At 45.3% G+C, this 20,445-nt stretch overlaps 1 protein-coding gene across 1 annotated transcript; it reads left to right on the top strand.

Moving 5' to 3' along the window:
- The first annotated feature begins 4,009 nt into the window (after positions 1-4,009).
- Positions 4,010-19,185, top strand: LOC130484725 (zinc finger protein 660-like). Its single transcript, XM_056857840.1, has 6 exons — positions 4,010-4,178; positions 5,119-5,176; positions 9,351-9,576; positions 10,255-11,065; positions 11,150-11,359; positions 19,079-19,185. Exons 1-6 carry the CDS (start codon positions 4,010-4,012, stop codon positions 19,183-19,185), a joined length of 1,581 nt encoding a protein of 526 aa, XP_056713818.1.
- The last annotated feature ends 1,260 nt before the right edge of the window (positions 19,186-20,445 follow it).

The raw sequence follows: 20,445 nt of genomic DNA, 5'->3' as shown, positions 1-20,445 counted from the left end.
TTAGTTCAGTTATAATTGTTTAGAATTATAAGGGTATTACATGGTATTATAACTATGCAATTTGAATAGGTGAAAGCATTTATTACTAGATCTATAAAATATATAGTATAATTATACATTGCTAATCATTTCTTAGATAGCTTGATTGAAAGGCGTAAACAGAAGCGGAATTATATAATGTATTCAGCAAGTATGAGAATATGCTTAGATCCTCACCCTTTCAAGATTTGTCTCTATTTTAGATTTCAGATTTATAAATAATTTGTTAGAACAGTCGAAGATATAGACTGATATAGGGTAGCTCTAAATAACGTGTAACGTGTGTATGTTGTGTGTGCTGTTTTTTGTTGTTTTGAAAATAAAAATTTACTTAAAAAATAATACAGTGTAATACTAGATTCCCCTGTCCCCCAAATTAGTATGATTACATAAAATGTAAGATACAGCGTGGTGTGGTGGTTAAGAGCGGTGGACTGTAATCTGGAGAACCAGGTTTGATTCCCCACTCCTTCACATGCAGCCTAGGGCCAGTCACAGTTCTCTCAGCCCATAGGGAGACAGGTGATAGCAAACCACTTCCAAATGTCTCTTGCTTTGAAAAGAAGAAGAGTTGGTTTTTATATGCTGACTTTTTCTGCCGCTTAAGGCAGAATCAAACCGGCTTACAGTCACCTTCCCTTCCCACAACAGACACCTTGTCAGGTAGGTGAGGCTGAGAGAGCGTGACTTGCCCAAGGTCACCCAGCTGGCTTTGTGTGTAGGAGTGGGGAAACCAACCCAGTTCACCAGATTAGCCTCCGCTGCTCATGTGGAAGAGTGGAGAATCGAGCCCGGTTCTCCCGATCAGACTCCACCGCTCCAAACCACTGCTCTTTTTTTTAAAATAATTTTTAATTAAATTTTATAACATAAAACAAAAAATATATAAAACAATACAAAGTAATATGTAAATTAATACAAAATACAAAAAATACAAAAACAGAAGGGTATCAATATACCATAATTATTATATTCTAAATTGTAAAATTCTAATTAGATACCCATTTCCCTTCCACCCACCTAAGACAGTGACCCTACACCCGACTTCCAAAGAAGTGTCTAACCAGTTTTTACCATTTAAAGATACACAGATGTAAAAATTTCTCTAATTTCTATAACTCGTTAATTATTATCATAAAATCCATTTTTGCCGTCTTATCCCAATATGAGGCGGCCTTTAACGATGTTTGTTTAAACTCTTCCATATCTTTCCCATGTAGGAATTCCGTTAGACCAAACCACTGCTCTTAACCACTACGCCACGCCGGCTCCCTCCAGGGTTGTCCTAAGTCCGGTGTGACTTGGTGGCACGCGCACACAGCATCTCCAAGCACCGCCCTGAATCTCCAGGACTTTCCCAAACCATAGCGGGCAACCCTAGCTGAGCGTCCGCTTGCCTTCTGCCAGGCAGGGTGAGGCCAGACGTGGGAGGATATATGACACCCCCCACCCACCCACCCACCCCCAGCAAAGTCTTTAACCCCTTCTGTAGTCCACCAGAGAAGAGCACCTGTAGCGGTCAGCTTTTCTGACTTGTAACATTTGGAGAGATGAACTGAAAATTCTCCAAGGCTTTGCCCTTGGCTAGGAGCCACAACATCATATTATTGTTCTATCATATTAGAGAAGGATTTCACCTCTTCTAACGTTTGAACACACTGAAGCGGGTCAGGGCCTTTCAGGGATTTTGCTCCTAGAACTGAGCCCTTCCTAAGAGGTGGTCTATTATCTGAATCAGATACTCACCTAATAAGCAGGACAACAACTTTTTAACTTAAGCAAGTAAGTTGTTTTTATGGCATAGCTTCAAATGGGACATGTGTGCATATGCATGCATATAAAGTCTTACGAAGAAACATTTGCCTGCCCTTTCCTCTTGCTCTGCCTGCCTCCCCTTTGAGCTGGGGCAATGCTCTCTAAGGGTTACAAAGAGCGAGTGGTTTGGAGTCCGAGAAAGGCACGTGGGAAAGGGCAGCTGGGGAAAGCAATTTCCCCACACCACCCCCCAGCCTCTTTCCTGTTTGGAGGTCGGCTGCTTGAATGGCTGGGCGGGAATCTGGTGAGCTCAAAAGGGGCTTTGGAGGAGGGGAGGAGGGCTTGGGGGGTGGGGTGGGCTGCAGTTCAAGAACTAAATCAGAGAGGAAGGAGGGGAGAAGGAGTAGGGGGCGAGATGGACCCTCTTCCCCCCCCGAGACCCCAGCAAGCCTCCCTCCCTCCTCCTGCCCCAGGGAGCGGCTCCTTGTCCTCCCTGTGCAGAGCCACAAGACCCCTGCAGCAGCACCGGTTGGAGAGCAGGAGGATCCCAACTCCTGCTGCAATGGGCTGAAGTCCTAGAGGCAGTTTTGGAAACCAGAGAAAACAAAAACAAGGGGGAGGAGTGGGGGGGGGCTGGGGGGGAGAAGGGGTGATAGACTTTTGACCATGTGTCCTGGACTGGAGGTTTTGGGAAGTGTTTTCCCCCCCTTGCTTCCCCCAGTATTGTGGAGCATGCAGGCACTCCCCAGAGTTTTGGCCGGCTTCCCTCCAATCTGTCCCAAACATGCTTTGCTGTGGTGCTGAATTCTGCAACCGACCCACCTGGCTGCCATTTCTAATGCCACTGGCCCAGCCAGGATGGTAGCCGTTTTCCCACCCTGCCCTGGGAAGGCGTGGAAGAGGTCTGTTTTGGTGTTCTAACCAGCACTTGAATATTGTTGTATCCCTATAACCACATGTCTATCAGATTGTGTGTTAAGTGTCTGGTGACCGTATGAATTAATGACCTCCCAAACGTCCTCTTGGTATCATCCTTGCACGTGTCTTCAAAATCAGGTTATTCTGATGCAAAAATATTCAATTGCTGATTTTATAAACCAACTAAAAAAGCCCCAGAAGCGTGTTGTGAGGGGGCTGGGCACTGCTGGGAGTCTGGGGCAGGAATGTGTCGGGGAAACCTGTCCTGCAGAAGCCCCGTTGCCCCTGGGTTGTATCTGGGGGAATCACAAGAGCCTTTCGCTGTGTAGAAAACACCTTACATGGTTCACCACCCACCCACCTTGTCTCTTTTTCCCTTGTTCTGCGCAATCTCCCCCTAATTTGGGGGCTGTTTTTCCTCTTGGACTTGGGTGAAGGGTAGTTTTCCTACCAAGCCCCTGTAACTTATTAACCACCTATATCCAGGAGGATTTCTACACATTCTCCTAGTTGTGTGGGGCAAGCCAGAGGGTTTCCCTCAGAGGAGAGGAGGGAACGGTGTGGCTTCAGGCAGGGTCAGGGATTCACCCACCTAGATGAATCAAATCTAGTATCTTACATTGTACCTTGAATCTAAATTGGAGATACATTTTCTAGTAGTCCATGGCTCTCAGGAAATATATCTGTAGAAGAAAGGGTTTCCCACCTTCTTTCTTTCTCTCCCTCCCTCTCAGACTGCAGAAGAAAGACACCTGGGATGCCTTCTCCGCCATCTACTCTGTTTGCTGAATGGAAAAATGGTACCACGCAGACAGCTTCGGTAAGGGGGTGTCACTGGGGAAACACACAGTGGAAGGCAGGAATGCTTCCTTCTCTGTGACAAGTCCCATAGGATCGGGCTCCCTCCCTTGGTTGTGGTGCTGCAAGATGTCAAGTCTGCCCACTGGCAAGGTGGGAAAATAGTCACTGCCCTGTCCAGATTGGCATCTGCAGAGAAGCCCAAGCAGAGACTATGAAACAATACTGGCCCACAAATATCCCACAGAAAACACTTTGGGCCTCACTTGACCATATGGGCATCTCTGGCCACAAGAGACACCCAAGGAAGACTGAGGAGGGAACCAAATGTGCCGTTGGGGTTCTTCTCCCCTCCTCTTTGCGCTATTCTTGCAAGTATTAATTTACTGTCTCTGTTTTGGGCTCCTCATCCCATGGGTTGAATTTACAGTGACGTAAACAAATGCATCCCATGGGTTGGATATGTAGGGACATAAACAACTTATTTTTCCAGGGTGGGATGTCCTTTGAGGAGGTGGCTGTGTATTTCACCCAGGGGGAGTGGCCCCTGCTGCGCCCAGACCAAAGAGTTCTGTACAAGGAAGTCATTCTGGAGAATTTTCGGAACTTGACCTCTCTGGGTAAGGATCTTTTTGTCCTGAGCTGTCTCCTTGCTGTGAAGGGTGACGGTAAGGAAGTCTGTGTTGGGCCAATGGCTGATCTCTGCCACTTCTTATGACCCTTCCTCTGATGTGGGAGGGGTCTGGGCTCTTCTAGCAGAGAGCGAGAGCCCATGCTTGGCAGTCCTGCGCTTTGACCAACATGAGAGGGCATCAGAAGAGGTGCCAAGGAATACCTAGTCTGGAGAAGGTGGGGCGGCCTAAGCAGGGGCTTCCTTCCAGCTTGGGCCTTGCCTCACCTGGGCTGAGAGGTGGTTGTGGCGGAAACTGTGCTGGATTCCTTGCCAGTAACTTCATTCTCAGCTGACATTTCCATCTTGTCTTCACAGGGAACAGGCACAGAATTGCCAGTGCCAGATACAGGATTATTTACTCCATACTTTACCCCACCCCTATTACTTGCCTGCTGTGTGTTTCTGGGGGATACAGTTAAGATGGCTTGGAATTGCAGAATTTATGAGGGAACAGAAAGGTGATTATATTTTTTTCCTGATAAACAGAGCCCCAGATTACCAAACCTGACCTCATATCCTGGCTGGAAGAGGACGCAGAGCTGTTTCCCCTGATCTCTGAAGAGGATGAGAGATTGGCAGGTAGCTGCTTAGAGACCTCTCTTGTGACTTTGTGTTTCTTGCACTTCTGAGATCTCTGTGGCCTTGTTTATCCTCACAGTTTCAGTTTCCAAAAAACCTCAGTTCCTTGTGGATCCTGAAATGGTGCCTATACATCTTCCACTAATGAAAATAGTCCTGTTCCTTCTACCAAGTCACATCGCTTCAGCCAAGTTTAGTCTAGTATTGGCCACTCTGAGGGGAGAGTGTTACCCAGCCCTGTTTCTCTTGAGATCTGGACATGCCAGGCCTGATCCTGAGACGTTGTGCCTGCAAAGCAGGGGTGTGGTGAAGACCAGCTGCTGTCTTGCTCTGCTTTTTCCTTTTCCCGCTACCAGAACAGGTAAAATCAGCCCTTCTCACTCTGGTGGCAAAACCTCAGGCCAGCGTCATGGGGTGGGTGGGTAGGTGGTGGTTCCTTTATCATGCCGAATAGCCAAGGCAGGTGAGAAAGGAAATGTGCAGACTCTCTTAAAATATTGTCGAAGGCTTTCACGGTCAGACTTCATTGGTTCTTGTAGGTTATCCGGGCTGTGTGACGGTAGTCTTGGTATTTTCTTTCCTCACATTTCACCAGCAGCTGTGGCAGGCATCTTCAGGAAAGAAAATACCACGACCACCGTCACACAGCCCGGCTCTTAAACAATTTTATGAAAACAAGGCACAAACTCAGGGCGCTGTTTGACAGGTCTAGGGGCCCTCAGCAAAATAAGCAAAAGAGAAGTTCCTATGTTCCTAAGTTCCTGGGGGGCCTGGAAGCAGCTGACAGGTTGATACCTTTTAGATGTGTTGAGCCTTTCTGCTTCTTCAAGCAGGGAGTCTTTAGAGGCAGTTTGCCAGGGAAGCTATCAGGGAAGTGCAGGAAATAATCTGAACCACTTCAGCAATGGATCACAGCTGCGTGGCTGGTGTGGGAGCTGAGACAGTGACCTAAACTGTTTCTGGCATATTGTCGAAGGCTTTCACGGTCAGAGTTCATTGGTTCTTGTAGGTTATCCGGGCTGTGTAACCGTGGTCTTGGAATTTTCTTTCTTGACGTTTCGCCAGCAACTGTGGCAGGCATCTTCAGAGTAGTAACACTGAAGATACTGAGAGACACTGTCCTTCAGTGTTACTACTCTGAAGATGCCTGCCACAGCTGCTGGCGAAACGTCAGGAAAGAAAATTCCAAGACCACGGTTACACAGCCCGGATAACCTACAAGAACCAATGTTTCTGGCATGTTTGTATTCTTGCCTGAGGGTAACAGTAATTACACTCGCAGCAAGTGTGAGTTGGTAGCCCTGCTGGAGGAGAAGATACAGGGACTCGAGGCACACTTGTCCACACTCCATTTTATGGAGGAAGGGGAAGAATTCATGGACAGAGTGCATGAAGCACTCTTTAGGGAGCAACAAGAGGAGGAGAGAAAGGTAACAAATGGAGGTGCAACCAACACAGGAGGAGGGTGCATGGAAGAATGTGACCCACAGAAGCAGGAAAATCAGGAGTGATTCTGATCCTCTTTTGATCAGAAATGGGTTCTAGGATCTCCCCATAGATATTGATTCTGGACCACTGGAACAAGGGCTACCCCCTCCAGCCTCCCCAAAGCTTGAAAGCAATTTTTCAGGCTCCTGTGAATGAAGGCACTCAAGCTTCTGCTCCCCAATTTAGGAAGGGGCATGTTCTGGTAATTGGGGATTCCCTACTGAGAGGGGTAGAGTCTAAAGTGTGCTGACCGGACTTACCGTCTTAAGAGGTATTCTGTCTACCATCGATCCTATTACTGGTTGTCAGATTGCACCCAAAGAGTGCTTGTTAATGGTTCCTCATCCACTTGGAGAGGAGAGACTAGTGGAGTGCCTCAGGGATCTGTCCTGGGCCCTGTGTTCAACCTCTTCATAAATGATTTGGATAAAGGAATAGAGGGGATGCTTATTTAATTTGCAGATTATACTAAATTGGGAGAGGTAGAAAATACGTTCGAAGGCAGAGCCAGGATACAGGATGATCTTGACAGGTGGGAGAATTGGACTAAAATTAATAAAATGCAACAGAGATCAATGTAAAGTTCTGCATTTAGGTAGGAAAAATCAAATGCATAATTATAGGATGGGGGAGACTTGTAGCAGTAGTGTGTGCGAAAAGGATCTAGGGGTCTTAGTAGACCAAAGACAGTATAATGCGGTAGCTAAAAAGGCAAATGCGATCTTGGGCTGTATCAACAGAAGTATAGTGTCCAGATCACGCAAAGTGATGGTATCACTTTGCTCTGCTCTGGTTAGACCTAGAGTATTGTGTTCAGCTTTGGGCACCACAACTTAAGAAGGATGTAGAGAAGCTGGAACGTGTCTAGAGGAGGGCAACAAAGATAATGAGGGGTCTGGAGACCAAGTCCTATGAGGAAAGGTTGAAGGAGCTGGGTATGTTTAGCCTGGAGAGGAGAAGACCGAGAGGTGATATGGTAACGATCTTCAAATACTTGAAGGGCTGTCATATAGAGGATGGTGTCAAGTTGTTTTCTGTTGCCCCAGAAGGACGGACCAGAACCAACGGGTTGAAATTAAATCAAAAGAGCTTCTGTCTAAACATTAGGAAGAACTTTCTAACAGTTAGAGCAGCTCCCCAGAGGAACAGACTTCCTCTGGAGATGGTGAGCTCTCCTTCCCTGGAGGATTTTAAGCAGAGGCTAGATGGCTATCTGTCAGCAATGCTGATTCTATGACCTTGGGCAGATCATGAGAGGGAGGGCATTTTGGCCATCTTCTGGGCAAGGGGTAGGGGTCACTGGGCCTGTGTGTGTGTGGGGGAGGTAGTTGTGAATTTCCTACATTGTGCAGGGGATTGGACTAGATGACCCAGGTGGTCCCTTCCAACTCTACGATTCTATGAACTCAATACTTACAGTCCAGGGCATATTTGGCCTTTGTTGGTTGCTTGGTTCCTCCCCACCTACCCGAGGAATACGTGTAAATGCCCTTAGCAGCCTTACCCTCTGTTATCCTTCACTGCAAACTGCGCACAGGAAAGTCAGCCCCAAAAGACCGATCTACAACTGACTCCCAAACAGAGGCAAAGTTGCCCTATTCAGGCCCTTCTCCACATGGACTCCAGGGGCCTTTGCCAATTTGGGTTCCAAGTCCTGGGGCTGTAGCCCACCAGAACATGGACCCACCCATCAAGAGGTGTTGTCACATCCAAGAGCTGGCATGTTTTCCCTTTTGGTTGTAAATGGTGCTCTCTTTCCAGAGAAGAGCACCTTTCCCACATTCCCCCTGTCACGGAAACACCAGTGGGTTTGACCATCACTATCACTGTCACAGCATCTGTCGCCCCTCTGTCTGCCATCCACAACAAGGAGCCTTACTGGAGACATGCGACTCAAAGCAACTCTAGACAGCTCTCAATTTAATGTATTCTACCACCCTTCCCAGCACAGAGCAATGTTGTAAGTGATTCTGAAGGGTCTGGTGCATACAGTGGGGCAATATAAAATGCAGTGGCATCTCTTTCCCAACATCTAAAACATACCTCTGTGATGTTTAATTGAAATAACTTAATTGTTTCCAACTTATTGTTCCCATCAGATTACCACTTTTTCTATCTGTCTGGCCACCTCTCTTCAGACGCTCTGCCATATATGTTAAAGCATGACTGGCTGTCCCTCTCTTAAAGGGTTACCTAGTTTCTCCACAACCTCGCCAAAACTCCTCCACCCTGTATATTCACCCAGGCAGAAAAAGAGAAACTTCAAACCGTTGGAGCACATTCCCTCTCTTTTGTGCTCTTGCTGTGATCATTACTCAGTGGCTACTCTGCCAAATCCTCTTGGAATTTGGAAAGAACAAATGGGAACCTGCGGGAAACTTGCAGAGATGGTGCATCCCTTCCCTATCTCTTCTGCCCCACCCTTGAAGTTCTCCCCCCAGACCTTCCACCCATGAAGCTCTCCCCAAGGTCCCTCTACCCTTGAAGCCCTCCCTACTTACCCGCCAACGACTGCTGCAATTATAAAATCTTTGCAACATTTGCAAAAGCACATGAACATGAGCTCCATGCATGGAAGGAAGGCAAGGCATAGGGGAGTCCAGTCACCGGTTCCTAGCTGCAGGTTTGGTCTCCGAGGCTGTGCTGGGTTTGCAGGGCAAGGTTGGGGGTGGACGGGAGGGCTGGAACAGCAGTGCTGTTTGGGGGGAGGGGAGGAGGCTGAGCCAATCTGCAGCTGGGGGTGCTGTGCAGGGATGTGCGACTCTAAACATTTGGTGACCGAAATCATGTCTCCAGCAGTGGTTGTGACAGCAGCACCCTCGCCAAGATGACAAACCTTCCTCTGGAGGGGCAGCTGTGCAGCCATGGCAGCTGGGAACTGGTGGTGGGCGCATTAGGCTGAGCATTGTGGTGGCCATGGGAGCACAGCACCCCCAAGCTGAGCCTCTAAACAGCTTGGTGAACCAAGGGGTAGTGGCCACCGTGCGTGCAAGGGACAGAGCCAGCTGCTGTGGGCCCAGCTGGGTCAGCGAGGGACAGAGGCAGTGCATCCAGGCACTGAGTGGCCTATTCTATCCCCTGCTGGCGTGCCTGGGCCCAGAGCAGCTGCCTCCATGCCTCAGTGGCCTGACTGGACCCAGCATGTGCCGCCACCGCACCAGCGAGGGATAGAGGCAACTGCTGTGGGCCCAACCAGGCTGGCAGGGGATGCAGGTGGTGAGCCCAAGCACAGAGCAGACTCCTACATCCCCTATCTGGGCACCCAGGCCCAGAGCAGCTGCCTCTGTCGTTCGATGTTGCAGCAGTATGACAACTGCACTTCCCTGGCCTGGTCACAAAGTGCATTGTCTGCAAATGTGCAGACGCATTTAAAAAGTTTTCAAATTTTCTGTGCACCTAGGGTCACTCCAAATCTGCAGAAACATCTGTTGAGCGTCAGTGTGCCCCCTATCTGCAGATTTATCCACAGGCAGGAGGCATACTTCAGAATTAGCTATCTAGATTGAGGAAGTGGGGTAGAAAACTGTCTGCTGAATGCTTGAGCTTATACCCTGAACTTTCAAAGAGTGCAAACACAACAATTACCAGAACATTCTGATACATTCTTAGGAAGTCTTGTCCTCACAGCAGGGTTCTGTTTTTTTTCAGCAGGTGGTGTTTGGGAGTCAACAAAAGAAACATCTGAGCTTCCAGTCATGGAGAAGAATGATGTATATTCAGATGTGAAAGAGAAAGATGAATATTGTGATGCAGTGAGGAGAGAGAAGGGAAAATTCCAAACTAAAGGGAGAAATAATTCCAGTGTTTTACAGGGTGGTGACTCTCTCCTGCAAAAAATATACCAAGGAGACAATAGGAATGAGTCCACTGCAAGTAAAGAAAATCTTCTGGAAAAATCAGATATTAATATTCACTGGAGCACCTATAACAGAAAGAAAAATGATAAAAGCCTGGAATGTGGAAAAAGGTTCAGGCTAAGTGAAAGCCTAACTTCACATGAAAAGATTCACAAAGGAGAGAAACCGTATAAATGCCTGGAGTGTGGAAAATCTTTCCGTAGGCATTCACAGCTTACACCCCATCAAAGAATTCACACAGGAGAGAAACCATATAAATGCTTGGAGTGCGGAAAAAGTTTCAGTCACAGAGGAAACCTTACTGTCCATCAAAGAATTCACACAGGGGAGAAACCATATAAATGCCTGGAGTGTGGGAAAAGCTTCAGTGCGAGTGGAGACCTAACTTCCCATCGAAGAATTCACAAGGAGGACAAACCATCAAAATGCTTGGAGTGCGGAAGAAGTTTCAGACACAGAGAAAGCCTTACTGTCCATCAAAGAATTCACACAGGGGAGAAACCATATAAATGTCTAGTGTGTGGGAAAAGCTTCAGTGAGAGTGGAAACCTTACCGTCCATCAAAGAATTCACACAGGGGAGAAACCATATAAATGCCTGGAGTGTGGAAAATTTTTCAATTCGCATTCACACCTTACATCCCATCAAAGAATTCACACAGGAGAGAAACCATATAAATGCCTGGAGTGTGGGAAAAGCTTCAGTGGGAGTAAAAACCTTACTTCTCATCAAAGAATTCACCAGGAGGACAAACCATATAAATGCTTGGAGTGCGGAAAAAGTTTCAGACACAGAGAAAGCCTTACTTCCCATGCAAGAATTCACACAGGGGAGAAACCATATAAATGCCTGGAGTGTGGGAAGAGCTTCAGTGGGAGTGGAGGCCTTACTGTCCATCAAAGAATTCACACAGGGGAGAAACCATATAAATGCCTGGAGTGTGGGAAATGCTTCCGTGATAGTGGAAAACTTACTTCCCATCAAAGAATTCACAAGGAGGACAAATCATATCAATGCTTGGAGTGTGCAAAAAGTTTCAGACAGAGAGGAGGCCTTACTTCCCATCAAAGAATTCACACAGGGGAGAAACCCTATAAATGCCTGGAGTGTGGGAAGAGCTTCAGTGGCAGTGGAGGCCTTACTGTCCATCAAAGAATTCACACAGGGGAGAAACCATATAAATGCCTGGAGTGTGGGAAGAGCTTCAGTCAGAGTGGATGCCTTACTGTCCATCAAACAATTCACAAGGAGGGCAAATCATATAAATGCCTGGAGTGTGGAAAAAGATTCAGTCGGAGTGGAGGCCTTACTGTCCATCAAAGAATTCACACAGGGGAGAAACCATATAAATGCCTGGAGTGTGGGAAGAGCTTCAGTGGGAGTGGAGACCTTACTGTCCATCAAAGAATTCACACAGGCAAGAAACCATATAAATGCCTGGAGTGTGGGAAGAGCTTCAGTCAGAGTGGAGGCCTTACTGTCCATCAAAGAATTCACAAGGAGGACAAACCATATAAATGCCTGGAATGTGGAAAAGTTTTCAGACACAGAGGAAGCCTTACTGTCCATCAAAGCATTCATACGGGAGAAACCATATAAATGTCTGGAGTGTGGGAAGAGCTTCAGTCAGAATGAACAACTAACTTAACATGTAAGAATTCACTCAGGAGATAAACCATATAAATGCCTGGAGTGTGAGAAAAGCTTCAGTGCTAGTGGAGGCCTTACTTCCACTCAAAGAATTCACAAGGAGGACAACCCATATAAATGCTTGGAGTGTGCAAAAAGTTTCAGACACAGAGAAGGCCTTACTTCCCATCAAAGAATTCGCACAGGGGAGAAACCCTATAAATTCCTGGAGTGTGGGAAGAACTTCCGTCAGTGGAAAACTAACTTGTGTGTGTTAAGTGCCATCAAGTCGCTTCTGACTCATGGTGACCCTATGAATGAAAGCCCTCCAAAATGTCCTATCTTTGACAGCCTTTCTCAGATCTTGCAAATTGAGGGCTGTAACTGCCTTTATCGAGTCAGTCCATCTCTTGTTGGGTCTTCCTCTTTTCCTGCTACCCTCAACTTTTCCTAGCATGACAGTCTTTTCCAGTGACTCTTGTCGTCTCATGATGTGGCCAAAATACGATAGCCTCAGTTTAGTCATTTTAGCTTCTAGGGTCAGTTCAGGCTTGATTTGATCTAGAACCCACTTATTTGTTTTTTTGGCAGTCCACAGTATTCGTAACACTCTCCTCCAACACCACATTTCAAAGGAATCTATTTTCTTCCTATCAGCTTTCTTCACTGTCCAGCTTTCACACCCATACATGGTAATAGGAAATACGATGGCATGAATTAATCTAGTCTTGGTGGCCAGTGACACATCCTTACACTTCAAAATCTTTTCTAGCTCCTTCATGGCTGCTCTTCCCAATCTCCTTCTGATTTCTTGGCTGCAGTCTCCCTTTTGGTTGATGATGGAGCCAAGGAATAGAAAGTCTTGAACAATTTCAATTTCCTCACTGTCAACCTTATAGTTGTGTAATTCTGCTGTAGTCATTACTTTTGTTTTCTTGATGTTCAGCTGTAGTCCTGCTTTGGCACTTTCTCTTTTAACTTTCATCAGTAGTCGTTTCAAATCTTTACTATTTTCTGCCAATAATGTAGTGTCATCGGCGTATCTCAAATTATTAATGTTCCTCCCTCCAATTTTCACTCCGCCAATCTAATCCAGCTTTCCTAATTATATATTCTGCATATAGATTGAAGAGACAGGGAGATAAAATACATCTTTGTCTAACACCTTTGCCAATTGGAAACCATTCCGTTTCTCCATATTCTGTTCTAACTGTGGCCTCTTGTCCAGAGTACACGTTGCGCATCAAAACGATCAGATGTAGAGGCACACCCATTTCCTTTAAAGCCAGCCATAGCTTTGCGTGATCCACACAGTCAAAGGCTTTGCCGTAATCTATGAAACACAAGCTGATTTTCTTCTGAAATTCTCTCGTACGCTCCAGTAACCACCGTATATTTGCAATATGATCTCTAGTGCCTCTTCCTTTTCTGAACCCAGCTTGAACATCAGGCATTTCTCATTCCATATATGGTAACAGCCTTTGCTGTAAGATTTTGAGCATCACTTTACTTGTGTGAGAAATTAATGTGATGGTCCGATAGTTGCTGCAATCTTTGATGTCTCCTTTCTTGGGAATTGGAATGTAAACGGATCGTTTCCAGTCTGTGGGCTATTGTTTTGTCTTCCATATCTATTGGCATATTCTTGTCAAGATTTTGATGGACTCCGTTTCTGTGGCTTGGAATAGCTCTATTGATATCCCATCTGCTCCTGGTGATTTGGTTCTCCTGATTGCTCTCAATGCAGCTTTCACTTCACTTTCTAAAACTGTAGGTTCTTCTTCAAAAGATTCTTCTTGGAAAGAATCTGTTATCCTTTCATCTCTTCTGTATAGTTCTTCAGTGTATTGTTCCCACCTTTTCTTTATTTTGTCCTGTTCAGTTAATGTATTTCCATGCTGATCATTCAGCAGACCTAACCGTGCTTTAAATTTCCCTTTGGTTTCTTGGATCTTGTGGAACAGATCTCTTGTTCTTCCTTTTTTGTTGTTCTCTTCTATTTCTTTACACTGGTTATTATAATAGGTCTCTTTGTCTCTACGTGAGAGTTGCTGGAACGTTGCACTTAGACTTTTGATTCTGTTTCTGTCACCTTCTACTTTTGCTTCTCGTCTATCTTTGGCAATTTTAAGAGTTTCCTCAGACATCCATTGAAGTTTTTCATTTCTTTTGGCTACAGGAATAGTCTTTGCCCATTCTTCCTTGATAATATCTCTAGTTTTCCCCCCATAGTTCTTCAGGTTTACATTCAGGTTTACATTCAATTAGATTACATTATGTAATCTATTTGATTTCTATACTGGCCGCCTGGTGATGTCCATGTATACAATCGTCTATTTAGTTGCCTGAAACATGTGTTTGCAATGAACAGATTGTTGTCTTCACAGACTTCTACAAGGCGTTCACCTGCTTCATTCCGTGCTCCTAGCCCAAATCTGCCAACAACATTTGATTCTGCTTTATTTCCTATTTTGCGTTCCAATCCCCTATGATTATCAGCATATCTTGTTTAGGTGTGTGATCAATTTCTTCCTGAACACTGGCATAAACACTTCCAATTTCTTCTTCATCAACATCTGTAGTTGGGGCATAAACTTGAATGATGCTTATGTTGATAGGCTTTCCCTGAAGTCTGATTGATATTATTCGGTCAGACTTTGCATTATATCTCCTGACTGCCTTTGCTACATCTTGCCTCACTAACTTTCCATCAAAGAATTCACACAGGGGAGAAACCCTATAAGTGCCTGGAGAGTGGGAAAAGTTCCTGTGAGAGTGAAGGACTTACAGTCCATCAAAGAATCCACACAGGTAAGAAACCATATAAATGCTTGGAGTGTGCAAAAAGTTTCAGACACAGAGGAGGCCTTACTGACCATCAAAGAATTCACACAGGTGAGAAATCTTATAAATTCCTAGTGTGTGGGGAAAGCTTCAGTCGGAGTTATAGTCTTACTTCCCATGAAAGAATTGACACTGGCGAGAAACCATATAAATGCCTAGAGTGTGGGGAAAGCTTCAGTCACAGTGGAGGCCTTACTTCCGATGAAAGAATTCACACAGTGGAGAAACCATATAAATGCATGCAGTGTGGGAAAAGCTTCCGTCAGAGTGGAAAACTCACTTCCCATAGAAGAATTCACACAGGAGAAAAATCATATAAATGCCTGGAGTGTGGGAAAAGCTTCAGCAAGAGTGGAGGCCTTACTTCCCGTCAAAGAATTCACAAGGAGGACAAACCATATAAATACTTGGAATGTGGAAAAAGTTTTAGAGACAGAGGAGGCCTTACCATCAAAGAGTTCACCCAGGGGAGAAACCATATACTTGCCTGGAGTGTGGGAAGAACCTCCGTCAGAGTGGAAAACTAACTTCCCATTAAAGAATTGACCCAGGAGAGAAACCATATCAGTGCATGGAGTGTGGGGAAAGCTTCAGTCGGAATTATAGCCTAACTTCCCATGAAAGAATTCACATAGGAGAGAAGCCATATAAATGCCTGGAATGTGGAAACAGTTTCAATCAGCATAGATATTTTATTAACCATCAAAGAATTCACAAAGGGGAGATTGAGTGTAGAAAGATAATAAATTGGCTGATAACATTACAAAGCTATTTAATAGTACAGTATAGTCGAAGGCTTTCACAGTCAGAGTTCATTGGTTCTTGTAGGTTATCTGGGCTGTGTAACCGTGGTCTTGGAATTTTCTTTCCTGACATTTCACCAGCAAGTGTGGCAGGCATCTTCAGAGTAGTAACACTCTGTTACTACTCTGAAGATGCCTGCCACAGTTGCTGGCGAAACGTCAGGAAAGAAAATTCCAAGACCACGGTTACACAGCCCAGATAACCTACAAGAACCAATAATAGTACAGTGTTTGTTTCTGGGAAGAATTTCCATCATTAAGATGAATGTACTGTCAAGACTGAACTGTTTCAAATGCTACCATTTGAGTTGGAGGAAAAGACTCTGGAAAGATGGCAAAGCCAAATAAATTTATTTGAATTAGGAAATTACCCAGGATTAGATTAAAAATTCTTCAAGATGAAAAAACAGAGGTGGTTTGGCTTTACCAAATCTGAAACTCTGTTACCAAGCAGTTGGGTTTGGTATGGATCATGGGCTGGATCAAAAATCCTGATTTGAATTTAGCAAAATTGGAAAAAGATGACATGATGGTAGGATTGTACTACTACCTTTGGAAAGCAACACAATATCAGAACACGGGAACCCAGCATGTAATAAAGGATAACCTGCTTAAATTTTGGATAAAAATCAAAAGATTAAGCCCATCACCACCTTTATTAATGTCCCCCAACAGAGGCATATTATACCACCTTAGAAAAAAGTCAGTGGACTATATTACGGAACAAGATATGGTCACCTCAAATGGCCAAATAAAGACGTGGGATGAAATTAAGACTGAGAAAAATAAGTTAGGATGGCGGTCTTATTGCATCTAGTATCAAGGAAAATGAAAGACTGTATGGAAGAAGGTACCTTCAGGGGCCTTTGAAAAACTAATAAAGAAAGACAAAGACCATCTCTTGGGAAGAATATATAAACCTTTATTGAAATTTGATGTGGAAATGGAACAGATTAAATCTTGCATGATTAATGGATGCAAAATCTGGGACATGAAATAGACTTGCAGGACTGGGAATACCTTTGGTCGAAAGCAATAAAGTTCACAAGTAGCAAGAGCGTGAGAGAAATTGGTACAAGTTGTTTTACTGATGGTGTTTCACACCTAAAGACATTAGTAAAATAAGTAAGAATACTGATGGTCGTTGCTGGAAATGCAAAGATGCTATGGCACATTTTTTCACTATTGGTGGTCCTGCAAGAAAATAAAGACATTTTGGATTGGGATATATCAAGAAATGCAAAAAATAATGAAAATCAATTTCCCTTTAGATCCCAAAATAAAGTTGTTGGGAATCTTGCCATCAGCCATTGACTAAAGAAAGGCAGGATTATTTAAATATATGATAACAGCAGCAAGAGTGACCATTGCCTTCAATTGGAAACAAGAAAGAACACCATCACTAGATAATTGCTAGAGAAACTAGCAGAATATGCCATGACCCAGGGAAGAATTTCTAAAGAATTGGAAATTGTACTGTGAAGTGTAAGAGTAGGCATAAATTGTATATGATATTATGGGAATAGGCCTTTTATGGTTTTAAACTAGTAGGTTAGCTATAATTGTTTAGTTCAGTTATAATTGTTTAGAATTATAAGGGTATTACATGGTATTAAAACTATGCAATTTGAATAGGTTAAAGCATTTATTACTAGATCTGTGAAATATATTGTATAATTACACATTGCTAATCATTTCTTAGATAGGTTGATTGAAAGGTGTATACCAAAGCGGAATTATATAATGTATTCAGCAAGGGTATGAGAATATGCTTAGATCCCCACCCTTTGAAGATTTTCTATATTTTAGATTTCAGATTTATAAATAATTTGTTAGAATAGTCGAAGATATAGACTGATATAGGGTAGCTCTAAATAACGTGTAACATGTGTGTATGTTGTGTGTGTTATTTTTTGTTTTGAAAATAAAAATTTACTTAAAAAATAATACAGTGTAATAATAGATTCCCCTGCCTCCCCCCCCCCAAATTAGTATGATTGCATAAAATGTAAGATACAGCGAGGTGTGGTGGTTAAGAGCGGTGGACTGTAATCTGGAGAACCAGGTTTGATTCCCCACTCCTTCACATGCAGCCTTGGGCCGGTCACAGTTCTCTCAGAACTCAGCCCATAGGGAGTCAGGTGATAGCAAACCACTTCCAAATGTCTCTTGCTTTGAAAAGAAGAGTTGGTTTTTATATACTGACTTTCTCTGCCGCTTAAGGCAGAATCAAACCGGCTTACAATCACCTTCCCTTCCCCTCCCCACAACAGACACCCTGTGAGGTAGGTGAGGCTGAGAGAGCTGTGACTAGCCCAGGGTCACCCAGCTGGCTTTGTGTGTAGGAGTGGGGAAACCAACCCAGTTCACCAGATTAGCCTCCGCCACTCATGTGGAGGAGTGGAGAATCGAGCCCGGTTCTCCCGATCAGACTCCACCGCTCCAAACCACTGCTGTTAACCACTACGCCACGCTGGCTCTCTACAGGGTTGTCCTAAGTCCGGTGTGACTTGATGGCACACGCACACAGCATCTCCAAGCACCGCCCTGAATCTCCCGGACTTTCCCAAACCAAAGCGGGCAACCCTAGCTGAGTGTCCACTTGCCTTCTGCCAGGCAGGGTTAGGCCAGACATGGGAGAATATATGACACCCCCCACCCACCCCCAGCAAAGCCTTTAACCCCTTCTGTAGTCCACCAGAGAAGAGCACCTGTAGCGGTCAGCTTTTCTGACTTGTAACATTTAGAGACATGAACTGAAAATTCTCCAAGGCTTTGCCCTTGGCTAGGAGCCACAACATCATAACTCTCCCTGTTTTATCGTATTAGAGAAGGATTTCACTTCATCATATTATTGTTTTATCATATTAGAGAAGGATTTCCCCTCTTCTAACGTTTGAACACACTGAAGCAGGTCAGGGGCCTTTCAGGGATTTTGCTCTTAGAATTGACCCCTTCCTAAGAAGTGGTATGTTATCTGAATCAGATAATCACCTAATAAGCAGGACAACAACTTTTTAACTTAAGCAAATAAGTTGTTTTTATGGCATCGCTTCCAACAGAACATGTGTGCATATGCATGCATATAAAGTCTTACGAAGAAACATTTCACAGTGGGTCGCCGTGTTAGTCTGTCTGCAGCAGTAGAAAAGAGCAAGAGTCCAGTAGCACCTTAAAGGCTAACAAAAATATTTTCTGGCAGGGGATGAGCTTTCGTGAGCCACAGCTCACCTCTTCAGATACCTGCCAGAAAATATTTTTGTTAGTCTTTAAAGTGCTACTGGACTTTTGCCCTTTTCTACTGCTGAATAAACATTTGCCTGCCCTTTCCTCTTGCTCTGCCTGCCTCGCCTTTGAGCTGGGGCAATGCTCTCTAAGGGTTACAAAGAGAGAGTGGTTGGGAGTCCTAGAAAAGCACGTGGGAAAGGGCAGCTGGGAAATGCAATTTCCTGTGGTCGTCCCCCCACCCCCCCAGCCCCTTTCCTGTTTGGAGGTCGGCTGCTTGAATGGCTGGGCGGGAATCTGGTGAGCGCAAAGGGGCTCTGGAGGAGGGGGTGATGGCTTGGGGGTGGGGGGCTGCAATTCAAGAACTAAACCAGAGAGGAAGGAGGGGAGAAGGAGTAGGGGGCGAGATGGACCCTCTTCCCCTGAGACCCCAGCAAGCCTCCCTCCCTCCCTGCCTCCTTCTGCCCCAGGGAGGCTCCTTGTCCTCCCTGTGCAGAGCCACGAGGCCCCTGCAGCAGCAGCACCGGCTGGAGAGCAGGAGGATCCCAACTCCTGCTGCAATGGGCTGAAGTCCTAGAGGCAGTTTTGGAAACCAGAGAAAACAAAAACAAGGGGGGGGGCTGGGGGGGAGAAGGGGTATAAGACTTTTGACCATGTGTCCTGGAGGTTTTGGGAAGTTTTTTTCCCCCTTGCTTCCCCCAGTATTGTGGAGCATGCAGGCACTTCCCAGGGTTTTGGCCGGCTTCCCTCCAATCTGTCCCAAACATGCTTTGCTGTGGTGCTGAATTCTGCAACCGACCCACATGGCTGCCATTTCTAATGCCACTGGCCCAGCCAGGGTGGTAGCTGTTTTCCCACCCTGCCCTGGGAAGGCGTGGAAGAGGTCTGTTTTGGTGTTCTAACCAGCACTTGAATATTGTTGTATCCCTATAACCAAGTGTCTATCAGATTGTGTGTTAAGTGCCTGGTGACCGTATGAATTAATGACCTCCCAAACGTCCTCTTGGTATCATCGTTGCGCGTGTCTTCAAAATCAGGTTATTCTGATGCAAAAATATTCAATTGCTGACTTTATAAACCAACTAAAAAAGCCCCAGAAGCATGCTGTGAGGGTGCTGGGCACTGCTGGGAGTCTGGGGCAGGAATGCGGCGGGGAAACCTGTCCTGCAGAAGCCCCGTTGCCCCTGGGTTGTATTTGGGGGAATCACAAGAGCCTTTCACCTTGTAGAATACACCTTACATGGTGCACCACCCACCCACCTTGCCTCTTTTTCCCTTGTTCTGCGCAATCTCCCCCTAGTTTGGGGGCTCTTTTTCCTCTTGGACCTGGGTGAAGGGTAGTTTTCCTACCAAGCCCCTTTAACTTCTTAACCACCTATAATAGAAATTTTATTACAGTCAATGACCAGCACAAATTAACCACCTATATCCAGGAGGATTCCCAGCACATTCTCCTAGTTGTGTGGGGGAAGCCGGAGGGTTTCCCTCAGAGGAGGGGAGGGAACGGTGTGGCTTCAGGCAGGGTCAGGGATTCACCCACCTAGATGAATCAAATCTAGTATCTTACATTGTACCTTGAATCCAAACTGGAGATATATTTCCTGATGGCCATGGACTAGAAAATGTATCTGTAGAAGAAAGGGTTTCTTACCTTCTTTCCCTCCCTCCCTCCCAGATTGCAGAAGAAAGACACCCTGGATGCCTTCTCTGCCATCTACTCTGTTTGGTGAATGGAAAAATGGTGCCATGCAGACAGCTTCGGTAAGGGGGTGTCACTGGGGAGACACGCAGCGGCAGGCAGGAATGCTTCCTTCTCTGTGGCAAGTCCCATAGGATC

Source organism: Euleptes europaea, chromosome 1 (genome assembly GCF_029931775.1).
Source record: "Euleptes europaea isolate rEulEur1 chromosome 1, rEulEur1.hap1, whole genome shotgun sequence".
Lineage (NCBI taxonomy): Eukaryota > Metazoa > Chordata > Lepidosauria > Squamata > Sphaerodactylidae > Euleptes > Euleptes europaea.
Note: the sequence above shows the minus strand (reverse complement) of the source record. Positions and strands in the feature narration are given on the sequence as shown.

Coding starts and splice junctions, on each gene's coding strand:
- LOC130484725 (XM_056857840.1), top strand. CDS start 4,010: ATGTCCTTTGAGGAGGTGGCTGTGTATTTCACCCAGGGGGAGTGGCCC. Junction 9,577..10,254: donor ATGACAACTGCACTTCCCTG/GCCTGGTCACAA, acceptor TCACATGAAAAG/ATTCACAAAGGAGAGAAACC. Junction 11,066..11,149: donor GTGTGGGAAATGCTTCCGTG/ATAGTGGAAAAC, acceptor AAAGTTTCAGAC/AGAGAGGAGGCCTTACTTCC.